Genomic DNA, 25,817 nt, shown 5'->3' on the forward strand with positions numbered 1-25,817 from the left:
TAAACAGGCGTCTCAGTTTCAAGCATGTAGGCCTATAGGCAAAACTGTATCAGACCAGTGTAACGTTGGTAAATCTTCCATTGCACAGAAGGATTTTTGTAGCACGTGCAACAAATGACAGTCGAAAGATTACAGTGCTGCTATCAATTTGCTTGGTATAACCGCATTTATAGTTTTCTACAAATGCAATCAATCAAATTGGCCTCCATCACTCAACCAACGCTAACGGTAACGGTAACATTATTGTACCTAGGTCCTTATTAATATTATAAGATTAACGTACCTGCAGTAAAAACCAAGCATGTCTGATAAACATTCTCAGATTTATTTCGGCTTCAAGAAGAAATGGGAATGACATTTCATGTGAACATCGTCCTATCCTTATTAGACGTTCTCTGCGGTAAACTACAGTCCTTGTAGGAAGCGTTCATTGTTTTTCCAACCCACTTTTAAAGGGACACCAGGCAACGTTTTCGTGTTAATTAATCATCTTCGTAAGTTGGTATATGGTTAAATGACTCAGTACAGGGCGAATGAAGACTCTCTCGCCCGCCCCTACTGCCTGTAAGAAGAATATCCCACTTGCAAGTTCGGTGTATCCTACCCGCCGACCGAAGCAGGATCAGTTTACATCCTGCATACAGCACAGAGGCAGGCTAACGAAACTCTAGCGATTGTTGCAAACGTGTGTATAATGGCAGAGCCAGTGAAGAAGCAGCGAAAACCCTTGACGGAAGATGCAAAGAAAAGGAAAAAAGCTTCAGACTGAGCGAGGGGGAGTTTCGTAGAGAAAAAGCATCAAGCTTGCCTGGTGTCCCTTTAACTTCCAACAAAATTACGTCTCACTGCAACGATGCGCCATCTAGTGGACAAACGACTACGTATCGCCAATACTGGAAATGCAGCCATGATGATGAATATTTGGCTTTCTGTTAATCCTACTGAATTTGTAATTATGTATCGGCCGTTCTAATACCGATAGTATGTGCGTGCCTGTGTGTGTGCATGTGTATATGTGTGCACCGTCATCTACAGGCCAATGAGTGTACAGTCACTAAATGTACTGTACACATAACCTAAAAAATTTTTAGACCCCCCCATGGATGAAATTCTACGAAACTTGGCATACCCCCAGAGAATGCCAGGTCAATAAACACATACACATAAAATTTGGTGCAGTTCTGAACATCTTAACTGAAGATAGGGGGAATTAAAACAGAATGATATTGCATTTTCATTTTACCGGGGGGGGGGGGGGGGGGGGGGTGCAAATCACAAATGAGTGATTATGGGCCAGGTTGATGTGGGCCCTTGAGACCAACATACCATAAAAAATTCTTCATCCTCAGTGCCACGGTTCAGGTAGTTATTTAGGAAAAACTGCTTTTTTTGCGGTTCGGGGGGGGGGGGGGGGGGGGGGGAGTGGCCCCCGGGGACAAAACAAATTTTTCCGGGGCTACATACCCACTAAATTTCATGTGCACCGGTGTTTCGGTGTCCCGGGTATCGTTGACCAAAAATTCAGGAAGTAGATGACGAAAAAAAAAAAAAAAACAGATAGACAGAAGAGTAGCCCAAGAGCCAACAGCCACTCAAAGAAAGCTCCAGAAAGACTTGGTACAATTGTTACAGAGAAAATCATAGGTAATGCACTCCACCTCCATGGTCTCTGTGCACGCTCACCCTGCACGACTCCATTGAAGAAAAACACGTCGAAGCTCGTTGAAAGTGTGCCACACAACAGTTGGACAAGACTATGAAATACTGAGAGTGTAGTCTGGTCAGACAAGAGCAAAATTTTACTTTTTGGATGTCATACTACACACCATGTTTGGAGGAGAAATGGCACTGTACATCACCCTAAAAATACCATACCAACAGTGAGGTTTGGCGGTGAAGGCATCATGGTGCGGGGCTGTTTTTCATCTCATGATACTTGCAGACTTAATACAGCTAAAGGAATGAAAAATGGAGCTACCCCCCCTCCCCGGAGAACAGGGGCGTCACTAGAATTGAAAGACGGGGGGGGCTTAGCCCCCAGGGTTGTACAGTAGGTACAATTTCATCACACCTTAAAAGGGCTTCAATGAATTGTACCTAACCTTTGAGACCTAGGCTATTTTCAGTGTAATTTTACTATTACAATAAGGGCCATCTGTTATACTAGGCTATATAGTTTTCAAGATAATCTAGGCTACCCATGTCTGGGTAAGTATGATGTTATCATGCTTGTAATAATAATACAAAACACTAAAAGATTTCTATAGTTATTTTTTGTAAGGGGTTACTCATAAGTGAAGTAAAACCAGACTAAGAGAACATTGACTAGACTTGCACAATAATCCTCTCTTGAGCCATCGCTGACTGGATGTGAAAGTTGCAGAATACCATGGAATCATAAAAGCAGATGTACAGATTGAGAAATTACACACTGCCTTTTCTCGCCGCCCTTCCTCTCCTGTAGCATTTGATCAGTGCTCTATTTAAGTTGAACTAGGGTAGTGTAGTGCTTAACTATAGCTACTACAGTACAAACTACTGTTTACTTATTTCCCCCGCTGTACTCATTTATATTATTCCTCAAATGCACACACACATACAGAGCAGAGTATGCACACATATACAGAACAGAGTATGCACACACACAATGTGTTACTTGTATGGGCATATCTAAAATAAATCCACACACACACACTTACATACCAGTAGTCAGTAACACTGAGACATGCACATGCGCACACACACACACACACACACACACAGGCTGCCTCTGCCACTAGGCTGGCAGCTCCCAGAAGCAATCATGGCAATCAGGCGAGAGAGCCAGAGAGATAATCACAGCGAGCCGGAGCAGCTGTCTGGAAAAGCATGCCCGCTACGCCACAGCTACCGCGGCAACGCACACACACATACTTACTTTAAACACACACTCTCTCTCACACACACATGCACACACATACCAGTCCCTCACACTTTAGTGCACGACTGGGACGAGCCATTCAGCTCTGCGTGCCACCGGGAGCAAAAAAACAAATTAATTTGGCACTTAAGCACCCCCACCCACAACTACCACCCCCTAACCCTGTTCTGCTTGCTACAATCCACTTCTGAATAATGGATTGCGACCACCAACCCCCACCCCACCATCGCCTATCCTCGTCTCACTCCTTACCCCTTTCCCTCTCTCTATCACTCTCTCTCTCACTCTCTCTCCCCTGTTTCCTCTCATTCTATCGCTCTCTGTTCCTGGAACAGGCGTGTCTCGGCCCTGTTTCCTGCTCTGCTATCACCAATCAAACGCCTCTTCCATAAACATCACACATGAATCACAGGTGCTGACGGCAACACAGGAAAACCTGGCCTGCAGATAATGGACACACACAGAACCACTCACATGTGCATGCACACACACACACACACAGAACCACTCACATGTGCATGCACACACACACACACACACACACACACACACACACACACACACAGAACCACTCACATGTGCATGCACACACACACTCACACAGAACCACTCACATGTGCATGCACATACACACACACACACACACACACACACACAGAACCACTCACATGTGCATGCACATACACACACACACACACACACACACACACACACACACACACACAAAATAGATCAAACATGACTACTGTAAATGAGTAAAAATGTGAAAATAAACAGTATATAAAAAACATAAACAATCAATAAACACAATACAGTAACACACTGTGTAAGATGTCATGTATCCATGTATATGAGTCCCATGGTTTCCAACCAGCGGAGTTAGTTGGCTAGTTCAAACTTTTGCCAACTTAATAAAAGCTTAACTCGTGTCACACTGTTCGCCAACAGCAACATTATCTTATTTGTTTTCAAGTAGCAGGGATTTCAAGCCAAACCAAGCAACTCTGCCATCAATCATTATTTTAAGCCCGCCTAACAACTCTATACACGATTTGATTGGCCTGATAGAAGTTGAATTTTTCAAGCTCACAAGCCAATGGAGAGTTGCTACACTAGCCCTGGCAGCAAATGTAATTTGCTGCCGCTAGGGTGTGTCTAGATTTCTAGGCTAGAATAACGGCTCTATCGGAATAAAAATGGTCATATAAACTCCTCAATCAGAATGAAAATTCCTGATCCGATCAGAATTTTAATCGGAATGAAAGAGGTGGTGTAGTCCCCATCTATTCCAATGGACACCCATGTATACGGCCATTCGGATTAATAACAACGGCTATTCCGATCAAAGATTCTATAGCGCTTGAGAGCACCTGATCAGAACGTACCCCATGTAAACAGACAGCACATATTTTTCAATCGGAATAGTTTAATCAGAATGACAAAAAAACTGACAAATGTAAATGTGGCTTCTCTCTCTCACTTTCTCTCCATCATTTTGTCTTTCTCTCTTTCTCTGTTTTTGTCCATCTTTCTATCTCTGCACTGAGTCACTGAGTGCTGTTGCTGTATCTCACTCTCACACCCTATTTCTCTTGCCAAGTCTCTCTCTCTTGCTCTCTTTCTCTTCATCCCTCTCTCTCTCTCTCTCTCCATCCCACTCTAAGGCTCTTTACTTGTCTGTTATCTCTCATCTTTTGTTTGCTCTCATCTATGTCATCATACTCTGCTCATCCTCCTCACCACCAGCTCTCACTTAGAGACACACACACACACACACACACACACACACACACACACACACACACAGAGGCTCCCCAGACCCCAAGAGCCCCCAGTCCCTCCCACCCCCTGGGGTGACCAACAGATGAGTGTGTGTGTGACTGTGTGACTGTGTGTGTGTGTGTGTGTGTGTGTAACGAGCCACCCGCGGGTGTGCCTATTATTTTTATGCAAATGCTTGGAGAGACATAAATGAGTAGGGCTGTGCCCTCTCATGTTCATGCTAATGAGAGAAGAATGGACCCAAGCGCTATGGAGGGAGGATGCGGCTCAGCGCTGGCTCACCTCCGGCTCACCTCCGGCTCACCTCCTCTCACGGACACGCGCAGTAATAACTGATAAAAAGCCCCATCACACCATCCATGAAACTCAAAGGAAATACTCAAAGACTGTATGTAACGATGAGGGATGTATATTGCTCTAATAAAATGTCTTATTATTTTTTATGTGAGGCATAGAAAGCTGCAGGTGCTATATGAGTGATAACGCCCAGAAAATAAGCTGCTGCGAATAACACGCGAATAACACCATTAAAGCCTTTAGTCCTCAGTCTGGAGATGGCTTTTCAAATGTACTGTAGCGAAAACGCTGTCAGAGGACTCACGCTACCTAAGCCAGCATCCACTGCCCAGCACAATCTCCAAGCCCGAGTCACTGGGTCTGGTCTTATGTACACAAAGACACACACACACACACACACACACACACACACACACACACACACACACACACGCATGTGCAAATACACACAAACAGGAAAAAACACCTCATTTGCTGCAACAGCTTTCCAGTGAATCAACACCATAAAAGGGAAAGAAAGAAAGCAAGTGAGAGAGAGAGAGAGACAGATGGAGATGAATCCTGTGACTGAGGAGACTCCTGAGAGAGAGAGAGAGAGAGAGAGAGAGAGATGGAGATGAATCCTGTGACTGAGGAGACTCCTGAGAGGCTGTAAACTGCTCCCTGTCCCCTGTAAGCCCATAAAGGCAGCGCTGCATTAAGATAACAATGCTGTAGAGTAATTATTAAAGGCCCATAAAACTAGTTTAGTGTCCTCCCCAGGCTACACACACAGCAGGCCTGTATATATCAGCACAGCCTGGAAAACACACACACACACACACACAAGGCCATGCTAGTCCACACATGTCCACCAGCACAGGGCTTGGGCAGACGGATGGAGAAAGAGATGGATTTGTGGACATGGGGGGCCATTTTGTAAATCACATAACTCTCTGCGATCCTGTTATAAACGTGAGCCGATGCTTTTCTAAACGCCTCCCCTCGAGACCAGGCTTTTATACACGGTCAAGCTCGGGCCAGCGCTCTCCACTTCCTCCTCCTCCCGCCGGAATGTCAAGTCATGGCTCCATCTCTCATCATCATTTGTGTCAAGCTAAGCTCCCATTAGCGATATTAGCTGGTCAGTTGAAGCTCTATCTGGATCGACCAGATAGGGAATCTTATCCCTGTCCTCTGAAGTTGAAGGGAAGGGTATTAAAGGCAGAAGAGCTGCCACAGCTACTGCAAACCCATTCAGAGCCCAAGTCCCCATTAAATGCATACAGACACACATAAGGAGCTGTAGAGGGAAAACAATGAAAGAGAATAGAATTCTGGAGGTTGCTCTTCATTGTTTGGTCACTTGCCTCTGAGCCAATCAGACGGAGGACGATGCTGACAGAAGGGGTGGAGCCTGTAGTGGTCTGGAGATGGCTGCCCTGGGCAACAGAGAGGAGAGAAGTTTCTCTAAACGACTGAAGAAAACTGGCACTCAGATTGACTTACTGGACAATCATCTCATCAAAGCCAAAAACACAACACAAGGAAAAAAAATAAGTATTAGGATACAATTTTATTTTATATATTGAAATATATCTTATAACATAGTACATAATATAGAGATCAAATGCTTTCCATTTTTTAACTAGTTAACTACATTAACTACATTAGAGTAGTGTTTTCAGCAGTCAAGCATTTTCTCACCACACCTGCAGGGGGAGCTGTGGTACTCTAAAGCCCCTGTGTCCCCTCTCTGACATCAGCTTCCTGTAAAGGCCCTGGTCCAGGAAGAGCATGCAGAATCCCACTGGGCTACGCAGGTGCCAACTCACAGAGTTCATTACTACAGAGATAGATAGAGTAGGAGGGGGAGGTAGGGAGAGGTAGGGAGAGAGAGAGGAAAGAGAGGGTGGAGAGGAATAGAGAGAGAGAGAGAGAGAGAGAGAGAGAGAGAGAGAGAGAGAGAGAGAGAGAGAGAGAGACACAGTGGGGAAAGGGAAACAGAGGGAATGTTAGAGGCAGAAAGAGAGAGAGAGAGAGAGGAAAATATTGCTGACACTTTAACACCTCTCAGTTTCACCTGATGTCTATTTTCATTCTGGCTCTAGCATTTCCTCCTATAAGGTCATACCTAACACATACTGAACAAAAGCTTTCATATTACAGTTCACTTATATAGAACATATTTATATCCATTTCTGCCATTTCTTTTCTAAAACATTGTTTTGGCCCCATGTTTTATGACCTGAAATAACACAATTTCTCCCTCTTAACAAAAAGGCCATTTCACTCAAATAATGTGCTCAAATAATATCTGTAGCCATAATCAAGTAGATATGTATCTCAGTAACGCAATCGGTTTCAGACTGTTCCACGTTGTCTAAGTGTTTGTTCAGAAGATTTTGTGAATGATCAGGGGCCAAGTAGTGTTTTGAATTTTGTTGAGAAGATCCAGGGCTGCCGTAGAGCTTCACCTGTAGTGGTGGGGTAGAGTGGGGTAGAGCTTCACCTGTGGTGGTGGGGTAGAGTGGGGTAGAGCTTCACCTGTGGTGGTGGGGTAGAGCTCCAGCACCAGCGCTGCTCCAGGCGTAAACACTGTGGCGCAGTCTCGACCCAGGAAGAGGAAGCTGTGCCTCCACACAGGCCGCTGCTGAGGACAGCCTGCCGGGGACACCTGTGTGACCCACACAGAACAGGGGGGCGGTGGTGGAGTCTTAGAACAGGAGGGGTTGGGGAGAATGGACTCTTACAGTTTTTTCTGAATGCTTAAACACAACCGTGATTCTTATAGCACAATTTCTAAAACTATTAATACTTATAGCAAAACCACTCACTGAGTTCGCAAAACTAAAAGCACAAACACTGCTTTGCACTCAGTTTGCAATTTTGTAACACACACTTTGCACAACTGTAGGCACAATTCACTGCACAACACTCTTTTTGCGGAACTGTAAACACAACTCATGCTTTACACTCAATTTCCAAATGATCAACACACTCCTAGCAAATCTATACACATATATGGCTATTATTTACACCATTTTGCCAACTCTCTGGCACACCTTCTCATGTGAAAACTATTTTAGATAATTAGTTCACTTTGCAATCAGCCTAAGCACTATAAATAAGCCACAGGTAATGTACAATGGGTACAATGGAGGGAGCAGGAAGAGTGAGAAAAGTAAGAATTAGAGGAGGCTGAAGAATAGGACGTGGAGGTGAAGAAGTAGGAGGAAGAAGAGGAGGAAGAGGATGCGGAGGTGAAGAAGTGAGAGGGAGAGGATGACAAGGAGGTGAAGTTAGAGGAAGAGGACAAGGAGGAGCAAGAGGAGGATGAGGAGGGGGAAGAGGAAGGGTACGAAGAGAAATAAATAGCCCTTTTACAGGCAAAAAAAATCAGTCTACATGTGGGGATATTGTCATGTCAGGCCTGGATACGGCATTCCAGAATATATTTTCCCTGGTGCCTTGGACTAGGACATTGCATGTGATGTAGACAAAATTTTGAGAGAGATGACCCGATGTAGACTGATTTGTTTTGTCTAAGTGAAATTGCTATTTTGTGTTTTGACTTGGAAAAACACACTTGTGTTTGTTTTGATGTGTGTAAATAAACACTAATACTTGAAGTTTGGATCCCTATGACATGACAAACTATGACAAAAGTATGACCTCAAACTGACATAGTCTACCTTGTGCACAAGGAAAGAAAAAGCCAGATGTGTTTTTTATTCATACCATCAGTGTGTAGTTGGCACATTGTGTGCTTACTATTGTGATGGCTTGTGTCAACTGTTTGACTGTTTGATGCGAAAACACCATTTTTACGAAGGTGTGAAAAGTTAAGCAAGGTGTGTTAGCTTTTGCAAGAGAACTACAATGTTTTGCTGATTGGGTGAAAGGTTTTCCTATTTGTGTGTAGAGTTTTGCAAAAAAAGCCATAGTTACAAAAAATGTGCTTAAGCAATCAGAAAAAACTGTAATCAGCAAACACATATATATATGAAACACTTGTACTTTAACATTACCAAAGTAGGAGTAGCATACCCGCCCGGTCTTGAACTCGGGTCTCTGGGGCACTAAACCTGCAACTTGACCACGATGCCAAAGAGCCAGGCTGAGTGCATACTCAACCGTAGTGACGGTACTCCATCACACTGAGCTTGATGAGAATAAGAAAGTAACGTGTGATGGGTTGGTCTATACATGTTTAGCTGTGCCTTTGTAACGGAGGCGAATTGAGCTAGCATGCTAGTTGCCCGTATAAATCCTCACAGCCCTAACCTTAAGAAGGCTTCTAACCGCTGAGTTGGGAGCCTGGGCTTTTAGCTCAGTGGTTAGAGCGTTCGACTCCCATGCCAGTGTGTGTCGAGGTGGCGGGTTCGAGGGCCGTGAGCGGCGGACGAATTACGACCTCTGTTACACCTTCTCTTCAACAACCTAAAGAACACCTGAAATAGATCTTGAATAGAGTACCTATTGTTAATGTATATAAAAAAACAGTGTCATACCACACCAGACTTTACTGCTAATCACAATTTTGTTTTAAAATATATTTCTCACTTGATATTGAAAGTCATTTTCACGTCTCAGTTGAGTTGTTTCTCCTTTTCACACCTCATTGTTACTAATAAATCCAGACTTCCAGACACACTCCCACCCCTGTCTGCTCTGTTCATGCTGAATGTCTAAATTAGGAGGCTAAGGCTGCCGCTGTTTGTGCCGTTGGTATGGAGATCAACAGTTGGCACGGCGACCAGTGACCCCCCGAGGCCGGAGGTGTTGTGCTGGGGGGACGTGTGAGCATGCCCAGCACCTGGCTAGAGCCCTGGGGCATTTCTGAGAGCGTGTGTGTCTCTGTGTGTGTGTGTTTCTCTCTCTCTCTCTCTCTCTCTCTCTGTGTTTGTGTGGGGGAGTGTGCTGGTCTCTCTCTCTCTCTCTGTGTGTGTGTGTGTGTGCCCATGTGCCCGGCCCAATGCTCCAGATGGCATGCACACACAGGGGACAGGCTAAGCTCTGCTCCAGGGCATCAGGCTGCAGCAGGTGAGAGGGACAGAGGGAGCTGGAGAGCTGGTGCCAGGCAGAGATTGCAAGCGGTGTGCGTGTGTGTGTTTGTCTGTGAGTTTGTGTGTTTGGCTGTGTGTTACTGTGTGTGTGTGTGTGTGTATGTGTGTTTATGTGTGTGAATGTGTGTATGGCTGTGGGGTGTGGGCAGGTCAAACTGAGCCGCAGGCTGCAACACAGATGTTTACTGAGTGTGCATCTGAGAGGCATCTGATGTGTGTGTGTGTGTGTGTGTGTGTGTGTGTGTGTGTGTGTGTGTGTGTGTGTGTGTGTGTGTGTGTGTGTGAGATGCCCTCACCTGAGTGTGCATCTGAGAGGCGTCTGATGTGTGTGTGTGGCACTCTGCCAACCCACTGCCTTTCATCCCCCCAGAGACACCTCCTCATGTCAAGCTGCTGTTACCCAGTATGTGCAGTAGCCATGGCAGGCTTTATTATCATGCTTTCTGACACCAAATAGGGGCTTTAATGACATGAAATACTTTAAAGTTTCCTGAAACAGGTCATGTTTATCTTTCATATCTTTACAAAAGACTCTTTCACTAATAGCAAGCATAACCACAGTGTGTGTGTGTGTGTGTGTGTGTGTGTGTGTGTGTGTGTGTGTTGTCTGTCAGGCATTGTGGAATGGACCCAAAATCTTGGTGTTGGTATTCACTCTAGTTCCTCAGGCTGTGACGGCCCCTGAAATCTGCAGCAAGTGCGGTGTGACGTACTGTCATATATATATGGGTACTGTGGTGTTGAAGTGCCTCTCATACTAGATGCTCACTGATGTGCAGGGAAGCCAGGCCCAGTGGTCAGTGGTAACAGTGTGTCCTACTGACCCTGGGGGACACGACTGCCACAGAAGTGCACACACACACATACGTGTACACACACACACACACACACATACGTACGTGTACACACACACACATACGTGTACACACACACACACATACATACATATGTACACACACACACAAATCCACACACATCTGCAAAGGTCAGTGGTGACAGGGACTCTGCAGGTCTGTATTGATTCCAGATGCAGCACTATCATCCAGGGCAATTACTCCCCATAGCGACATCCTCATTAAGGAAATGTATTCCGATTTTAAGGATTCTCATGGATATTCCTGGAAGAGCCCAATCTGCAGACTTCTGATGTAAGGTCAGATAGTCCACAGACACCGCTAATAATTCAACAACTTCCCTGAGCTACTCAGAAATGCATGCAAACAAGAAATAATATTGACTCAAACATTTGAATCACACACACACACACACAAAACTAATTTATGCCTCATAGTAAGGTGTAATACAAGATTATAGCTCAACGTAAAAGCAAGTGTGTGAGTGTGTGTGTATGTGCTTCTATGTGTGTAAGTGTATGTGTGTGTTTGTATGTGTGTGTGTGTGTGTGTGTATGTGTGTTTGTGAGCGTGTGTGTGTGTGTGTGTGTGTGTGTGTGTGTGTGCTAGCAGACACTAAGTAATTAAGACATTAGATGTCGGGGTGGATTAGAGAAGGGGTGAGTGCTTGGTTGGTTCATGCCTGGTTGTGTGGCAGGCACACGGGCACTTGGGCACCGGGCTACTAAAGGAATGGGGTTGGCAGAGCAGAGAACATGGAGTCCAGCCACCACACTGACTGGGCACAGATGGCACCAAAGCAGCATGGCAGACCTGTGCTCTCTCTCTTACACACACACACACCACCACACACACACACACACACACACACGCACATACAGTATGCAAGCACTCACACCACACACACACATATGCAAGTACACATACATTCACACACCATGCACCACACACACGCACACTTATGCAAGCACACATCACATCTCACACAGCCACACACACATACAACAGAATCGTTGTCAATCTAAATGTTGTCTATCTACCACATTACAAAAGATGATTTCTTAAATAACAATCTTTACTGTATATTTTCTATTTTTAGGTTACAGCACTAAATATTACTTTGGCACAGTTGCAATTTGGTGATACTATAAATTATAAGCAGCCTTACCTATAAGTTATGTGTTCCTTATCCTGGCAGAGTGTTGCAGGCAATGGCAATCAAAGTAGTCTAGTGCTTATAGCTTAGTATAGGAGACACAATGGTGCAATCACAGATTGTGACAATGATAACAGATCTCTTTAATTAAAGGGGTCCAAAATAAGCCTAGCAACACCCCTGCATATACATATGCATACACACATGCTTCCTTGTACATCTGTCGCGCGCACACACACACACACACACAGACACACACACACACACACACACACACACACACACACACAAAGGGATGTTGCAATGCGGGTTGAAAGCACAAAGCACTATGAAGACATGAAAGCAGATCTTAGTTTTCCCACTCATTCTTTTTATCAAAAACACAGAGGTGGGTAGACACCAGCAGCTCCTGCGCTGCAGCACTGAATGGAGCCGGTTCTAGATAATTACTCTGACCTGATGGAGCCGGTTCTGGATAATTACTCTGACCTGACTCACACGGTGTCCGCAGGTGCACACTGGAACTAAGGTGCTACAGGTGCTGACAGGGGCGCAGAAGATATTTTGAAAGTGAGGGGGACCAAATTGTGAACACAAACCCATAGTGAGATCAGATTTCCAGATATCGGATCGCCACTTTCGACCATCATATTTTAAACTTGCCAGAATATTGAGATAATACCATCGATCGTTTTCAAAATATTTTTTGATAAAAATGGTGAAAACTGTGAGATGAGCACAATGCCAGATCTGCCCTCAGACCAGCTTCTTGCTATGTGCAATTCTACTTTTATTTATTTTTTTTAGATTTATTTCACACTACTTGGGCCAATGGTAGAAAAAAGCAACATGGGATGTTGATATTTTATGAAGCCATGAATGAATCATCATGCCTATGATCCAAACATAGACTACATGATCAAATAGCATAGGCCTACTTAAATTGTCTGGTATAAACCAAATCAACTCTCCACTGTGTGTTTGCAGTTAATATTTATGCAACATTAGAATTTAACAAGTGTTGGCTTAACAAGTTACCAGTCCAGAACACACAGAAAATTGCAACAGAAAGTTGCCTTTATAATCAACTATTTGTTCCAACAGCATTTAAACAAAGCATTTATAAAATTGAAAAAAAAAATTACATAAGAAGTAAAATAAAATACTTTTACTGTAGTAATTGTATCACATTATTCCAAGCTTCAAATAGCTCCCCACGTCTGTGACAGGCAGACGTGAAATTCTCAGCTTGTTTATACCCCACACTGAACGCATAAGAACGCTAGGCCCATCACTCTGGGGTGTGGTAGCCTACTCTCTGGGATTTATGCACCAAGGTAACTAAAGTATCCAATTTGTGTCTTGAAATTATGTTTGAAATAAATGTCTTAGAACAAAAACGTTGATAGACTTGTATTTTATAGTTAGGCTAGTGAAAACGAGTTGATAAGTAGGCTAGTTGAGTTTGTTATCAATAAACATAACAACTAATGTCATGTTGAGCAGGAGGAGTTGAGCACTAGGCTACCATAAATCCTCAAATTATGCCCGGGATTGATTCTATTTATAGCAGGACAAATAAAGGCAGGTTCCCATATGGGTAACAATTGCCTACCATACCAACAATTGCCATCAGTCCACTAGAAGACATTGTTTGGATTTAATATTTTCTTAATATTTCTTAATATTTTATTATGTGTTGTATTGTATTGTATTGTGTTGGTTGGATTAATAGCCTACGGTTGGCAAAGAAAAGTCGTTTTCCTACCATGGGTCTCCAACACACGTTCTCAAGCTCATTCTCTTGCCGCCCCTTTCGAGCTAATTGCCAGAGGCTGAAGCCTACTATATTTAAACACAATTGTTGCGACTCAAGGCATTCCAGCCTACAAATTTTATAAAAAAAAAGTACTAAATCATGCATAATTAAACAACTCAATTTAGGCTACTTGGCTACGCAAAAAGGTTTTCATTTCAGCACAACCCCTATTCAATGAAGGGCTGCCTTGTCTCGCAATAAACAGCAAATCCCGACACTTTTTCAACTGCATGAAACTTAACAGTGAACCATCAAATATCTCCCAGATTTCAGTGCCCATCAGTCACAACATTTAGCAATATAATCAAACAGTCCAAAAGTAAATTAAATCCCAAACCAAACCGAAAATGCTTTTGATAGCCTACCGGTATGCTGCTCCATGTCTAAATGCAGGTTAGAAATATTTTAAAAAGCCTGCCTCGAATACCAGCCTGCCTCAAATAAAGATGATGATGAATGATTTATGCTAAGCAAGTAGCCTGGATTATTTTATGATCGTTAGTAGACAAACTGGCTTCAGATATCCAACAGAGTGAATATGAGATTGTGCAGTCTTACAGTACTGTAGATGGCTGTGGTTAGTGATGCACAGCAAATTTCTGGAGTTCGAAAATCTGGAGTCAAACAAAAAAGTATTAAAGTGTTAGATTTTGGGAGTTTATTCTCTACATTTAACTACAGCTTGTATTCAGGGTAACTCTTTGGTGGTGTAATATTTCGGTGTTCATTTATTGGGTGTCGAGGAGCCTGATTGAACACTACACCTGAGTTAACAGCTTTGTCACCGCGCTCCTCTCAGCAGTTTTCACTTGGACTTCTCCCTCGAGCCAGGTAAAAGTGTGATTTTACTTCTTACTTCTACTTCTAATGTTACTATACTTACTTTACTATACTTTTACTTCTAATGTTATATTAGGCTGTTCAGGACTTTAAGACGTCAATAGGACGTATAATAACGGTACTTTTGTATATTTTGTCAGACAGTGATGGCCAAACTTGCTAGCAGCTAGCTGCTGAAGTTTGCCCCGAACCAGTTGGGACTCGTGAGGCAGGTAAAAGTGCCATTTTACTCCTCAAACTAACGTTATATTAGACTTCTATCAGCATATAACGGCACATTTTTATGTTTTGTCGAAGACTGAATTTTGCTAGCTGCTGAAGTTATCCCGAACTTTTTTTTTAGTTAGCCCCAAACTTGTCATACCATGCTTTGCACTTCGCGCGCATGGAATTAACATCATATCGTCATTACTGATATGTCTTTGTGTATCTAAGTTAACATTAGCCTACTCTGTTTCTTGTCGTATCAACGTATAGAATTCTACTGAACGGTAATGCTAACGTTGTTGTTTCCTTAGTTTACCCGGCACGGCTAGGACCGTAACGGACGCGAGAAGGGGACCTGTGAGGGAATTACGACACGGTAAGGCTTTATTTATCTAGCATTTTGCTTAAGAGAACAGTCGGACAGCTTGCACTGACTGTCTGTCTCACTTGAGAGGCTGTATCCATTTAACGTAGCCTACGTTAAATGGCGGAAACACAGTCGCCTTAGTTGCTAAACCTAACTAACCTAACTTTCCCTCGCTAACAAGTAACGTTCGTGTTGTTTGAAACTGTTCTTTACGGTCACGTATTGTGATGTTCTCACAGTGAGTGAAACTGAGTCTTTCTGAATGCCAGTGAACGTGTTAGAGTTTGACGGCGACTCTTATAGCTTAGAGGCTATCTGTCAATCATTTTTATTGTAAAGACATGACTATGACCACTGAATATTATGCTAAACATGCTATAGATTGAATAACAGCTACCACAAAGACTCTTTTGTTAGAGTGACAGTCCGCATGTTGCTTTTATTAGTGGTAAAATTATTATTTTTCCCTCCAGTGGTCAAGATGTTGTTGAAGGTACAACATGAAAGGACAAAGAAATATGTGAAACTGGAAGAGGTCAGCTTCTCAGACTTTATCAATGCAGGTAGGTGATGTACCTATGTGTTGTCTGATGTCATTAAAGGGGAAATAATAATTTAATAACGTGTTGAATGTTGTGCTATAGTGAAGCAGAAGTTTCTCATACCAGAAGATAAAGTGCTGAAAGTCGCAGATGAGCAGGGCATAGAGGTGGATGAGGATGTCTTTCCAGAACTTGCAACAGAAGCAATGTGTTTCGTCATCTCTACTGATGATGGTAAGGGTATTGAACATTTCCTAGTTTGTTTTTTACAGGAAAGCTTTTAAAGATTTGTGATAATGTTTGTCAAAAAAAAAAGGTCAGCAGCTTGCAGATAATATCCTGAGTAATCAAAAAATGTATTTTAACTCTCCTCTATCATGTGCATTTCAGTCGTCCTACTTGCAGAATCATCCAAGAACATAGCTGACTGCTCACTCTCAACAGAGTTTGCAGACTACTCCAACCTGACGGAATTTGTGACACTCACACCTTGTGGTAGGCAGGCTTATAGTAAAAGTTTATTATGAAATACAAAATGGCTCTCTCATCTAATGGGGCAAGTTGTGATTTAAGTAAACTAAGCCTTAATGTTCTTTGGTGTCAAGAGATCCTTTGGAATGAAAACATGCTTGATCTTCCTTTGCACCCTACTGTATATGGCAGTTTTGTATTTGTTAATTTATGATTGTATTTTGTAATGTATCAACATTGTTGACTTAATGTAAGCTATATGGAATTCACCCTTGTTTTTATGTACATGTTTATTTACTTATATTACAGGTTTAAAGTCTACCTCATGTTAATACATTACTGCATTACAGAAACGTTATTTTATCTTGTCAGCAGTGCTTTTATACAATGTTTGCACTTTTTGCACAGAGAGATGCGACACTGACATGTTTTTTGAAATATCCAACTGCTTGTCCAATGTTTAGCTGCTGTTAAAGCAGTATTAAATATGTAATTTGGTTGGTTGGCTGTAACATGTTTTAACAGTTTGTCATTCAAAATGTCAAACATGAATTTAAAATAAAACTGTGGTAATAAATGTTTTCTGTAGTCATTTTCATTTTAATTGTTAATTATTAACTCAGAAAAGTGTTAAATAAAACACATTTTTAAGTATTAACAGTTACCACCATGAAAAAGAGTTCACATTAAAATTAACTCCAGGTGAGTTGTATTTTACCCCACATGGGATTAGTATTTTAACCCACAAGTGTTCAGTTTTAACTCCAGAAAAGAGTTTAAAATCAACTCCCGGAAAAGAGTTACTTTAACTTTTCCCTGGAGTTCATTCGATGGTCTCACATGTACACTCAAATGTAGTTCATATAAACTCCCAGAGAGTTTATTCCAAAGGCCAGAATTTGCTGTGTGTGATGCTGTTAATGGGGAGTTTTACATAGTTAGCGCAAATCCTATATGTTATTATTGATTTAGCGTACCTATAAGGCTTTTTTTCCTTATCAAAGGTGAGGGGGACAACATCTGATTCTTCAGCACTGCGGGGGACATATCCCCCACGTCCCCCATGCCTCCTGCGCCCCTGGGTGCTGAGTGGAATAGAAATGAAAATGTAATCAAAGTGGAGGAGTGGAGTGGAGTAGAGAACAGAGCGGCGTATTGGAGAACAGAGCGGCGTGGGGAAGAGGGGATGATTCAGAGGACAGAAAGAGCAGAGAGATAAAGCTGTGTATCCGGGGCACGGGTGCCTGGAGAGATGGATGGAGGAGGAGACAGGAAGATGGATGGATGGCTGGCTAAATGGAGGAGAGCAGCACGGCAGAGAGATCAATACAGTCAGGCCAAAGAGGAGCTCTCAAAGGGCCCGCCGTGTTACCCCTGCATGCGTGGGGAGAGATGACACATTTACTATCAGAGGCAACCTGTGTGTGTGTGTGTGTGTGTGTCTGTGTGTGTGTGTGTGTGTAGGTGTGCATACGTGCAGCAGGAGACAGAAAAGCCAAAGAGACTAGAGACTGATGAAGGGAGAGGCAAAACGCTAGAGATGCCAAGGAGATAACAAGAGGTAGGAAATGATGGAGAGATAACTGAGAAAATGAGAGATGTGTGTGTGTGTGTGTGGCAGCAGACAGTGATGAGGTGTGACAGTAGCACTCTCTTCAGTCACACATGCTGGTGTCTTGAGGCCTGGACCTGAACCCCCGGATGTCAAAGCAGCCTTTTCCTCTCTCCTCTCTTCACTCCCTTCTCTCTCCTCTGTTCTCTCTCCTCTCTTCCCTCTCTTCTCTCTCTCTCACTCACACACACACCAGTTCACACTACTCTACTCTCAACACAATGTAAAAAACACTTCAATACTGCTCTCTCTCTCAAATATATAAACTGCAATTTTCTCTCTTTCCCTCTCTCTCTCCCTGTTGTCTGATGTTCTGACTCTCCTGAATATGGACTCTTTCTTTCTTTCTTTCTTTCTTTCTTTCTTTCTCTCTCTCTCTCTCTCTCTCCCTGTTGTCTGATATTCTATACTCTCCTGAATATGGACGCCTTCCTCTCCTGTAGCATTTGATCAGTGTAGTGTAGTGCTTAACTATAGTTACTATAAACTATGGAAATGTTAACTTATGTGATCATTCAATAATCAAACAATCATCAAACAATATTCAGACCTAAACAATTGCACCCTAGACTAAGCTATGACCCTTTTTAACCAGATAAGTCATATTAGTCCTTTGAGGCCTAGGCTATATTCAGTGTAATTTTACTATTAAGCTCTTTGGTCATTGAAAGGGCCAGGGCCGTAATCACCATAGACATTGAGGGGGAAGTGTCCCACCCAATATTCAAATATGACCAAAATGTCCCCCCCAATATACAGACATAGGAAAAGAAAGAGGGAAAAAAAACACGCTATACAGTACTAGGCCTACAGGAAACCAACACGCACCACCATCTGAAATGTAATCAAACATAAATAACACACAAATTAGTGACCTAGTGATGGTTCCAGAGTAGCCTACAGCCCTGAGTGGTTTGTACAATTTTCACAAAACTTGTTGGAAAGGTGTAGCACAGGCTAAGGAAATCCCATAAATGTTTTGAGCCGATCAGACTCAAAGGAAACTTGGAAACATTTTCCATATTGTAGCCTATTCTCGCAATGATAGCGAAAGTGAAACGTTTTATTTTAAATGACGAATTTGTGCAAGCCTGTGTCATTCATTTCTTTCACATGTCTTTCAAAATATATAATGCATTCATATGCTAGTGGTAATGCCAGAAATCACTGTTTATAGGCCTCTTAGAAATGGTTGTTGCGTCTTGCATATTATTTAGATACGCACTCAATCCAGCATCCATGCAGGCAAAACATAGGAATCAAATGTGGCGACGGCACACAAGTTGGAAAAAACGTTTACAATGCACTGGCGGTGATAGCCTACAGTTAATGTGAATCGCGGACAATAACCAAAGAAAGGAATTTGCACCTCCATTCACCAATTAAAGGCTGTAGTAGGCCTAGTGTTTCTACATGTTGCCACAAAACATAATTTCTGTCAGAAACCAGCAGGAGGGGAGCCTTTCAAACTACGTTAAATTTGTGTGATTAGCCACCAGCATAATAAAATGTGTCTAAATTATGTGTGTGTGTGTGTGTGTGTCTGGGTGTGGGTGTGTGTGTTTGTGAGTCAGTGTGTGTGTGTGTGTGTCTCCGGTGTGTGTGTGTGTGTGTGTGTGTCCGGTCGTGTGTGTGTGTGTGTGTGTGTGTGTGTGTGTGTGTGTGTGTGTGTGTCCACCTGACTCTCCTCTCCCACACAGGAAACAAAGTCGTCTGGCTCAACACACACATTTATGTTTCATGAGAGTGGAGGGGCCTAATGGACTAGCTTTACAGACGTCAGTCTGTGTGCCCTCCTGCGCTTGTAAGCAGAGAGAAAGAGAGAGTGAGAGAGGAGAGGCGAGGAGAGGAGAGAGGAAACAGAGAGGTGAGAGAGGACAGAGAGAGAGATAGAGAACTCAGACAGAGGTGTCAGAGGAAAGAGAGAAGAGAGGGAAGAGGAGAGGAGAGGTGAAAGAGGAGGAGAGGTGGGAAAGGAAAGAGAGATAAAAGAGAAAGTAAAGAGGTGAGACCATATGAAACCAGAGAAGAATGAGGGAGAGATTAGTTGATATAGGAAAGAGAGAAGAGAGAGAGGACAAGCAGAGTGACGGAGAGAGAGAGAGAGAGAGAGTGGAGGAGTGAGGGAGAGGAGGGGTGAGAGCAGAAACAGAGAAGAGTGAGAAACGAGTGCAGAGAGGTGAGAGAAAGAGAGAGAGAGAAAGAAGAGAGAGAGAGAGAGAGAGAGAGAGAGAGAAAGAAAGAAAGAAAGAAAGAAAGAAAGAAAGAAAGAAAGAGAGAGAGAGAGAGAGAGAGAGAGAGAGAGAGAGAAAGAGATATTAGAGGAGTGTGAGAGAGGGCGGAGTCATCTCACCTGTGGGCGGCCGTGAGTGGTGAGGGGGAGCAGAGAGAAGGCCGACTCGGGAGGGTCAGGGAAGGGGATCAAGGTCACAGCAATGCCTGCCAGGCTTGGGCTATGGAGCAGTATAGTGTCTCTGTTTGGAACACAAACACACACACACACACACACACACACACACACACACACACACACAGTATGCAAACTAATGTGTATGAAAACACAGATTCACACAGAGTAACGTAACACAAATACATACACATTTAATATTCAAACATGCCTGCGTGTACTCTAAAAAGTTATTTCAAAAATATAATCTATACTAATGCAGTAGATACACAGCAAGTCACTTTGCCTGTGTGTACTCTAATTTATACTAATACATACACAGCAAGTGACTTTGACAAATGTAAAGGTCATTGATAGTGGACTTGGATGGGTAGTACATGCAAAGTACATCTTTTGAGATGGTCTCCTGTGTTGGACCCAGAGAATGGTGTGTGAGCATAACACATTTTGTCTAAAGCTCCACACCCTGGCAGGCCCAGACAGAGGAAAAAGAAAGGGCATCCACTTGTTGAAATATTTAATGTGCGCAAACATCATATTTTTTATTTCCCATTTTGAATGGCCTGACTGCAGTGTCCTCCCCAGATTGCCTGCGTGATCGGGAGGTGGCAAACATACTTACACATACTTACACACACACACACACACACACACACACTTCATAAATGAAAACATGAATTCAGTTTCAAGCCACCAGCCATCCAGGAGATTAGAGTGTTGAAACTGGAGGAGGAAATGGCACTGGGGAATAGAGAGGTAGAGGTAGAAAAACACATGAGAAGAGAAAAGCATAAAGGTAGAGAAACAGATGAGGAGAAGAGAAAAGCATAAAGGTAGAGAAAGACATGAGAAGAGAAAAGCATAAAGGTAGAGAAACAGATGAAAAGAGAAAAGCATAAAGGTAGAGAAACAGATGAGGAGAAGAGAAAAGCATAAAGGTAGAGAAAGACATGAGGAGAGAAAAGCATAAAGGTAGAGAAAGACATGAGCAGAGAAAAGCATAAAGGTAGAGAAAGACATGAGAATAGAAAAGCATAAAGGTAGAGAAACAAATGAGAAGAGAAAAGCATAAAGGTAGAGAAACACATGGGAGTAGCTCTTCCAGTTACGCCTTGGCAACAGCTTCACTATTATTAGACTTAGAGAGAACGCATATCTGGAAAGAGAAAGAATGAAAGAAGGGACGAATGTCTGTGTGTGTGTGTGATTGAAGGAGAGAGAGAGAGAGAAAGAGAGAAATTGGGGGATAGAGAGAACTCAAAACAGAGATGAAGGGAGGGACCAATGGAGGGCAAGAGAAGTCCAGAAGGAGAGAGAGTAAGAGAGAGAGAGAGAAAGAGAGAGAGGGAGGGAGGGAGAGAGAGAGAGAGAGAGAGGGAGGGAGAGAGAGAGAGAGAGAGAGGGCGGGAGAAAGAGAACTGCTGCAGAGCCGGCACCTGTGTCCAGACAGATTCACAGTCTGCATTCTACCGCCTGGCACACACACACACACACACACACACACACACACACACACACACACACACACACACACACACACTGCCTGTGTGTGACTCACTGGAGTGTACCACAGAGTGTGACAGGAGGGGTAGTGCCTCAGCTATGCAGAGGAGTTCACAACTCAACTCAACCTGCGACCCAAACACACCTCACCCCTCACCTGCAACCCAAACACACCTCACCCCTCACCTGCAACCCAAACACACCTCACCTGCAACCCAAACACATCTCACGCATCACCATCCACACACCACCCCATGCAACTCAACTTTTGAGTCATATCCTTATCAGATTAGATGTGAGCATAAAATGTTGTTTCTTAACTAACTCATGGGTGGATTAGTATCCATCCATAGTATCAGAGACACCAAATTGTGACAATGACAGCTGATCTCTTTAATTAAGGAGGTGCACAACAGGCCTAACAACACCCCTGCATATGCATATGCATACACACATGCTTCCTTGTACATCTGTAACATGCATGCGCACACACACACACACACACACACACACACACACAGAAAAGACTGCTTCACAAACCAATAAACAAAGTGGTTCAAATGGACATGGAACCACAAAATAGTCTTTACACTAAAAGTCACTTGGGCTAATGTAATAGATCTGGATTAAAAGCATTTCCGTTGTGTTTGGATAGCCTGCAACGCTGCGCTCCATAACACTCCATTAGCTAATCGCTCGTCTGGATACACTAGAGCACCGGTTATGGGTGCAATTGAAAGCTAATGACTGCACAAACATGCAGCTAGATGAATGAGAGTAGGTATGGCAGCAGCCTCTGGTTTAGCCGGGCTGGATAACAGGGACCGGTCACAAACAGGCACTTAGCGTAGAGCCCTCCGCCCCTCCGCCCTGTCTTAAGCCCTCGAAGGACCCTCACACAGTAAAGGCAGCTTGTGTTTGAACAAACAGAGCACTCCACCTCCCCCGCAATTTAAACCCTGAGATATGCTCTCTCTCTCTCTCTCTCTCTCTCTCTCTCCCTCTCTCTCTCCCTCTCTCTCTCTCTCCCTCCCTATCTTTAGTGTCTGCTATGGGAGATGGCCATCCGTCGCCTCATAATTGGTGTCAGGCACCTCAAGTGCATTAACATGTTAGTACTTGATGTCTTAATGTGGTTCCCACACTGACCTCTAGGGGCGCACAACCTTCACACATACACAAACACACACACACTCCAGACTGCTAGAAAACACCATACAGTGTAGATGTTTTAGCGCTTACCTGTATAAGTCATAATCTGCAACAATGCGGGCGACAGCAAGCAAAGGCCCAACAGGGTTTTTCAGAGGGTCAGTCATGGCCTCCAGTAATACCTGTGGGACGAGGTGGGGGGGGAGGGGTCAAATGTAGAGACAGTACATATAGGCAAACGGAATAAGAACACAATCAAGGTAGTGACTTGGAACTTAGGAGTGTCTATGTTGGCCTGTGTGTGTGAGTGAGAGAGAGAGAGACAGAGAGTGTGTGTCTGTGCATGTCATTGTGCATACTGTGTGTATTGTGTCTGTGTTTGCACATGCTAGAGAAAATGGGTATGTTTATGTGTGTGCATGTCTGTGGGTCTGTGCATGTATGTCTGTGTGTGTGTGTGTGTGTGTGTGTGTGCATGTCTGTGTGAGTACATTTGTGTGCACCAGATAGAGTGTGTGTGTGTGCTGCAGCCACAGTGCTCTTATCACGCCAATAACAGTGATTGAATTTTCAATGTTGAAAAAAGAGAAATGAAAAAAGAAGGAAAGAGAGAGTGAGTGAGTGAGCAGCACGTCTCTTTTATGCTTCCAATCAGCACGCCGCACACGTCCGTCTGTCTGCCTGCGAAACGAATGCGGCGGCACGCACACACATATTTACCCTCATCCGCCATTCAATACCTCCCGGGCACGAACCAGATCGATGCGCACACACACATCCGCCTAACAGGAAGCTGCTGGAGGAGTTATTAAGTTAGCCTCTTTTTAGCACTGCGCCGGACACACTCTTCCTGTCACAGAGCACTGGGGGCCGGGACGAGCACTCTTCACTTTTTATTTTTACAGGGCCGTAGTCACCATAGACATTGAGGGGGACGTGTCCCCCCCCCCCCCCAATATTCAAATATGACCAAAATGTCCCTCCCAATATACGGACATTGTCAGATTTCAGGAAGGAGGACCCAAATGCACGACCAGTGAAGCAAGACTTGAATTAATCCAGACTTTACTCAGACACATACATACTGTAATCACTTAGTCTAGAAGAAACAGAAATCACGATCCGAAAAAGACACAAAGCCAACACAGAACCCAAAAACACAGAACAATTAAGTAGATAACCAATGACAGAGCAGATAATCAGTGAAGACAGGTGAGCAAACAATTAATGAATTGACAGAGACAAACGGGATCAGGTGAGAAAAGAAAATGGAGGGAACAAGCAGAGACAGGAAGCAAAGACCAAATAAGGAGAGGGGTGGAGACAACACATGACCGATAACAGAGCACATGGTCATACAAAACACAACAGAAATCAGGAGCAATACACAAAATAGCCAGCAGGGTGGCCAGTGGGCACAAGTCCTGGCTGAAATCATGACAGACATAGAAAAATAAATAAAGAAAAAAACTCTACAGGAAACCAACAACCACCATCATCTAAAAAAAATCAAACATAAATAACGCACAAATTAGTGACCTAGTGATGGTTCCAGAGTAGCCTACACCTCTGAGTGGTTTGACCTGGTGGTTTTCCGTTTCACCCTAATCAAAAGCTTCCATTTACTGCACCCTACCAAAGATCCTTGATTACTGTACTAGCTCCGCTTTAACCCTCTCTGACCCTACTGCGGTGAGGTAGGGCTGGCAACAATATCGCAAAAGCTCACAAAACTTGTTGGAAAGGTGTAGCACAGGCTAAGGAAATCCCATACATTTTTGGAGCCGATCAGACTCAAAGGGAACTTTGAAACATTTTCCATATTGTAACCTATTCTCGCAATGATAGTGAAAGTGAAAAGTATTATTTTAAATGATGAATTTGTGCAAGCCTGTCTCATTCATTTCTTTCACATGTCTTACAACATAAATAATGCATTCATATGCTAGTACCAATGCCAGGAATTACCCTGTTTATAGGCCTCTTAGAAATGGTTGTTGCATCTTGCATATTATTTAGATGCGCACTCGATCGAGCATCCATGCAGGCAAAACGTAGGAAAGTTGGAAAAAACGTCGTACAAACTTGTTTGTGATTTTTAATAATACTGTATTTTTTGCATGGCCCTCAGACCCCACCACAGATTTGGTCCCCCCCCAATGTTGACATCATGACTACGGCCTTGTATCTTTATAATCTTATTTTTTTATTTCATTTTTATTTTTATAATCTTATTTTCTATTAAGCACTTAATGACAGTGGTTCAAATGACCTCTGCCAGGTCACAGAGCTCCAGGGCCCGAGACTCATTTCTATAGTTTCATTTTCATTCAATGCCTTCGCCTTACACACACACGCACGCACGCACCCACACACGCGCGCACGCACGCGCACACACGCGCGCACGCACACACACACACACAGTTTCACTACAAACATGTGCCGTATCTATACCTAATCTTTTTCTGTATGGCTGCTTAGTTTACATTGCGTAATGGGAACATTTGAAGAAGAAATCCATTTAGTGGGAAACAATGTGGCGGCCGTGCGCTGGTAAGCCCATTAAGTCATAATGTCCAGCATGATCACCAGTAAATCCCTTTATGCCATCAGAAGACTGTGTTCAGGCCGGAGGCTAGACTGCTAATGTCGTAATGTGCAATAATACAGAGCCATCTTGCTGCAACAGGACATCAGTGCAAGATCTTGAAGTGTGTGTGTGTGTGTGTGTGTGTGTGTGTGTGGTTAATATGAAGCTACTATTGGATACAGTGCTGGATCTCAGTGTGTGTGCTTGGTGTGCATCTGCCATTTATAGTCAAACCTCTGTCTGTGTGGTG

At 43.4% G+C, this 25,817-nt stretch overlaps 1 protein-coding gene across 7 annotated transcripts in view; it reads right to left on the minus strand.

The window, feature by feature from the left end:
• ccdc33 (coiled-coil domain containing 33) overlaps positions 1–25,817 on the minus strand; it is a 76,296-nt gene that overhangs the window by 32,540 nt on the left and 17,939 nt on the right. For 5 of the 7 annotated variants that reach the window (XR_006035101.1, XM_042110243.1, XM_042110242.1 and 2 more), the window contains exons 1-6: positions 23,698–24,414; positions 23,068–23,159; positions 20,269–20,389; positions 7,526–7,655; positions 6,691–6,824; positions 6,349–6,420 (exon numbers count right to left, since the gene is read on the minus strand). Coding sequence is in view for 6 of the 7 variants with exons in the window: in XM_042110243.1 (XP_041966177.1) it covers positions 6,349–6,420; positions 6,691–6,824; positions 7,526–7,655; positions 20,269–20,389; positions 23,068–23,159; positions 23,698–23,703 (555 nt within the window). In the remaining variant the exon portion in view is untranslated. Of the gene's footprint in view, positions 1–6,348; positions 6,421–6,690; positions 6,825–7,455; positions 7,656–20,268; positions 20,390–23,067; positions 23,160–23,697; positions 24,415–25,817 lie in introns of those variants that run through there. The other 2 variants (XM_042110241.1, XM_042110244.1) reach the window with 2 other exon arrangements.

The sequence above is a fragment of the Alosa sapidissima genome, chromosome 11 (genome assembly GCF_018492685.1).
Source record: "Alosa sapidissima isolate fAloSap1 chromosome 11, fAloSap1.pri, whole genome shotgun sequence".
Classification (NCBI taxonomy): domain Eukaryota; kingdom Metazoa; phylum Chordata; class Actinopteri; order Clupeiformes; family Clupeidae; genus Alosa; species Alosa sapidissima.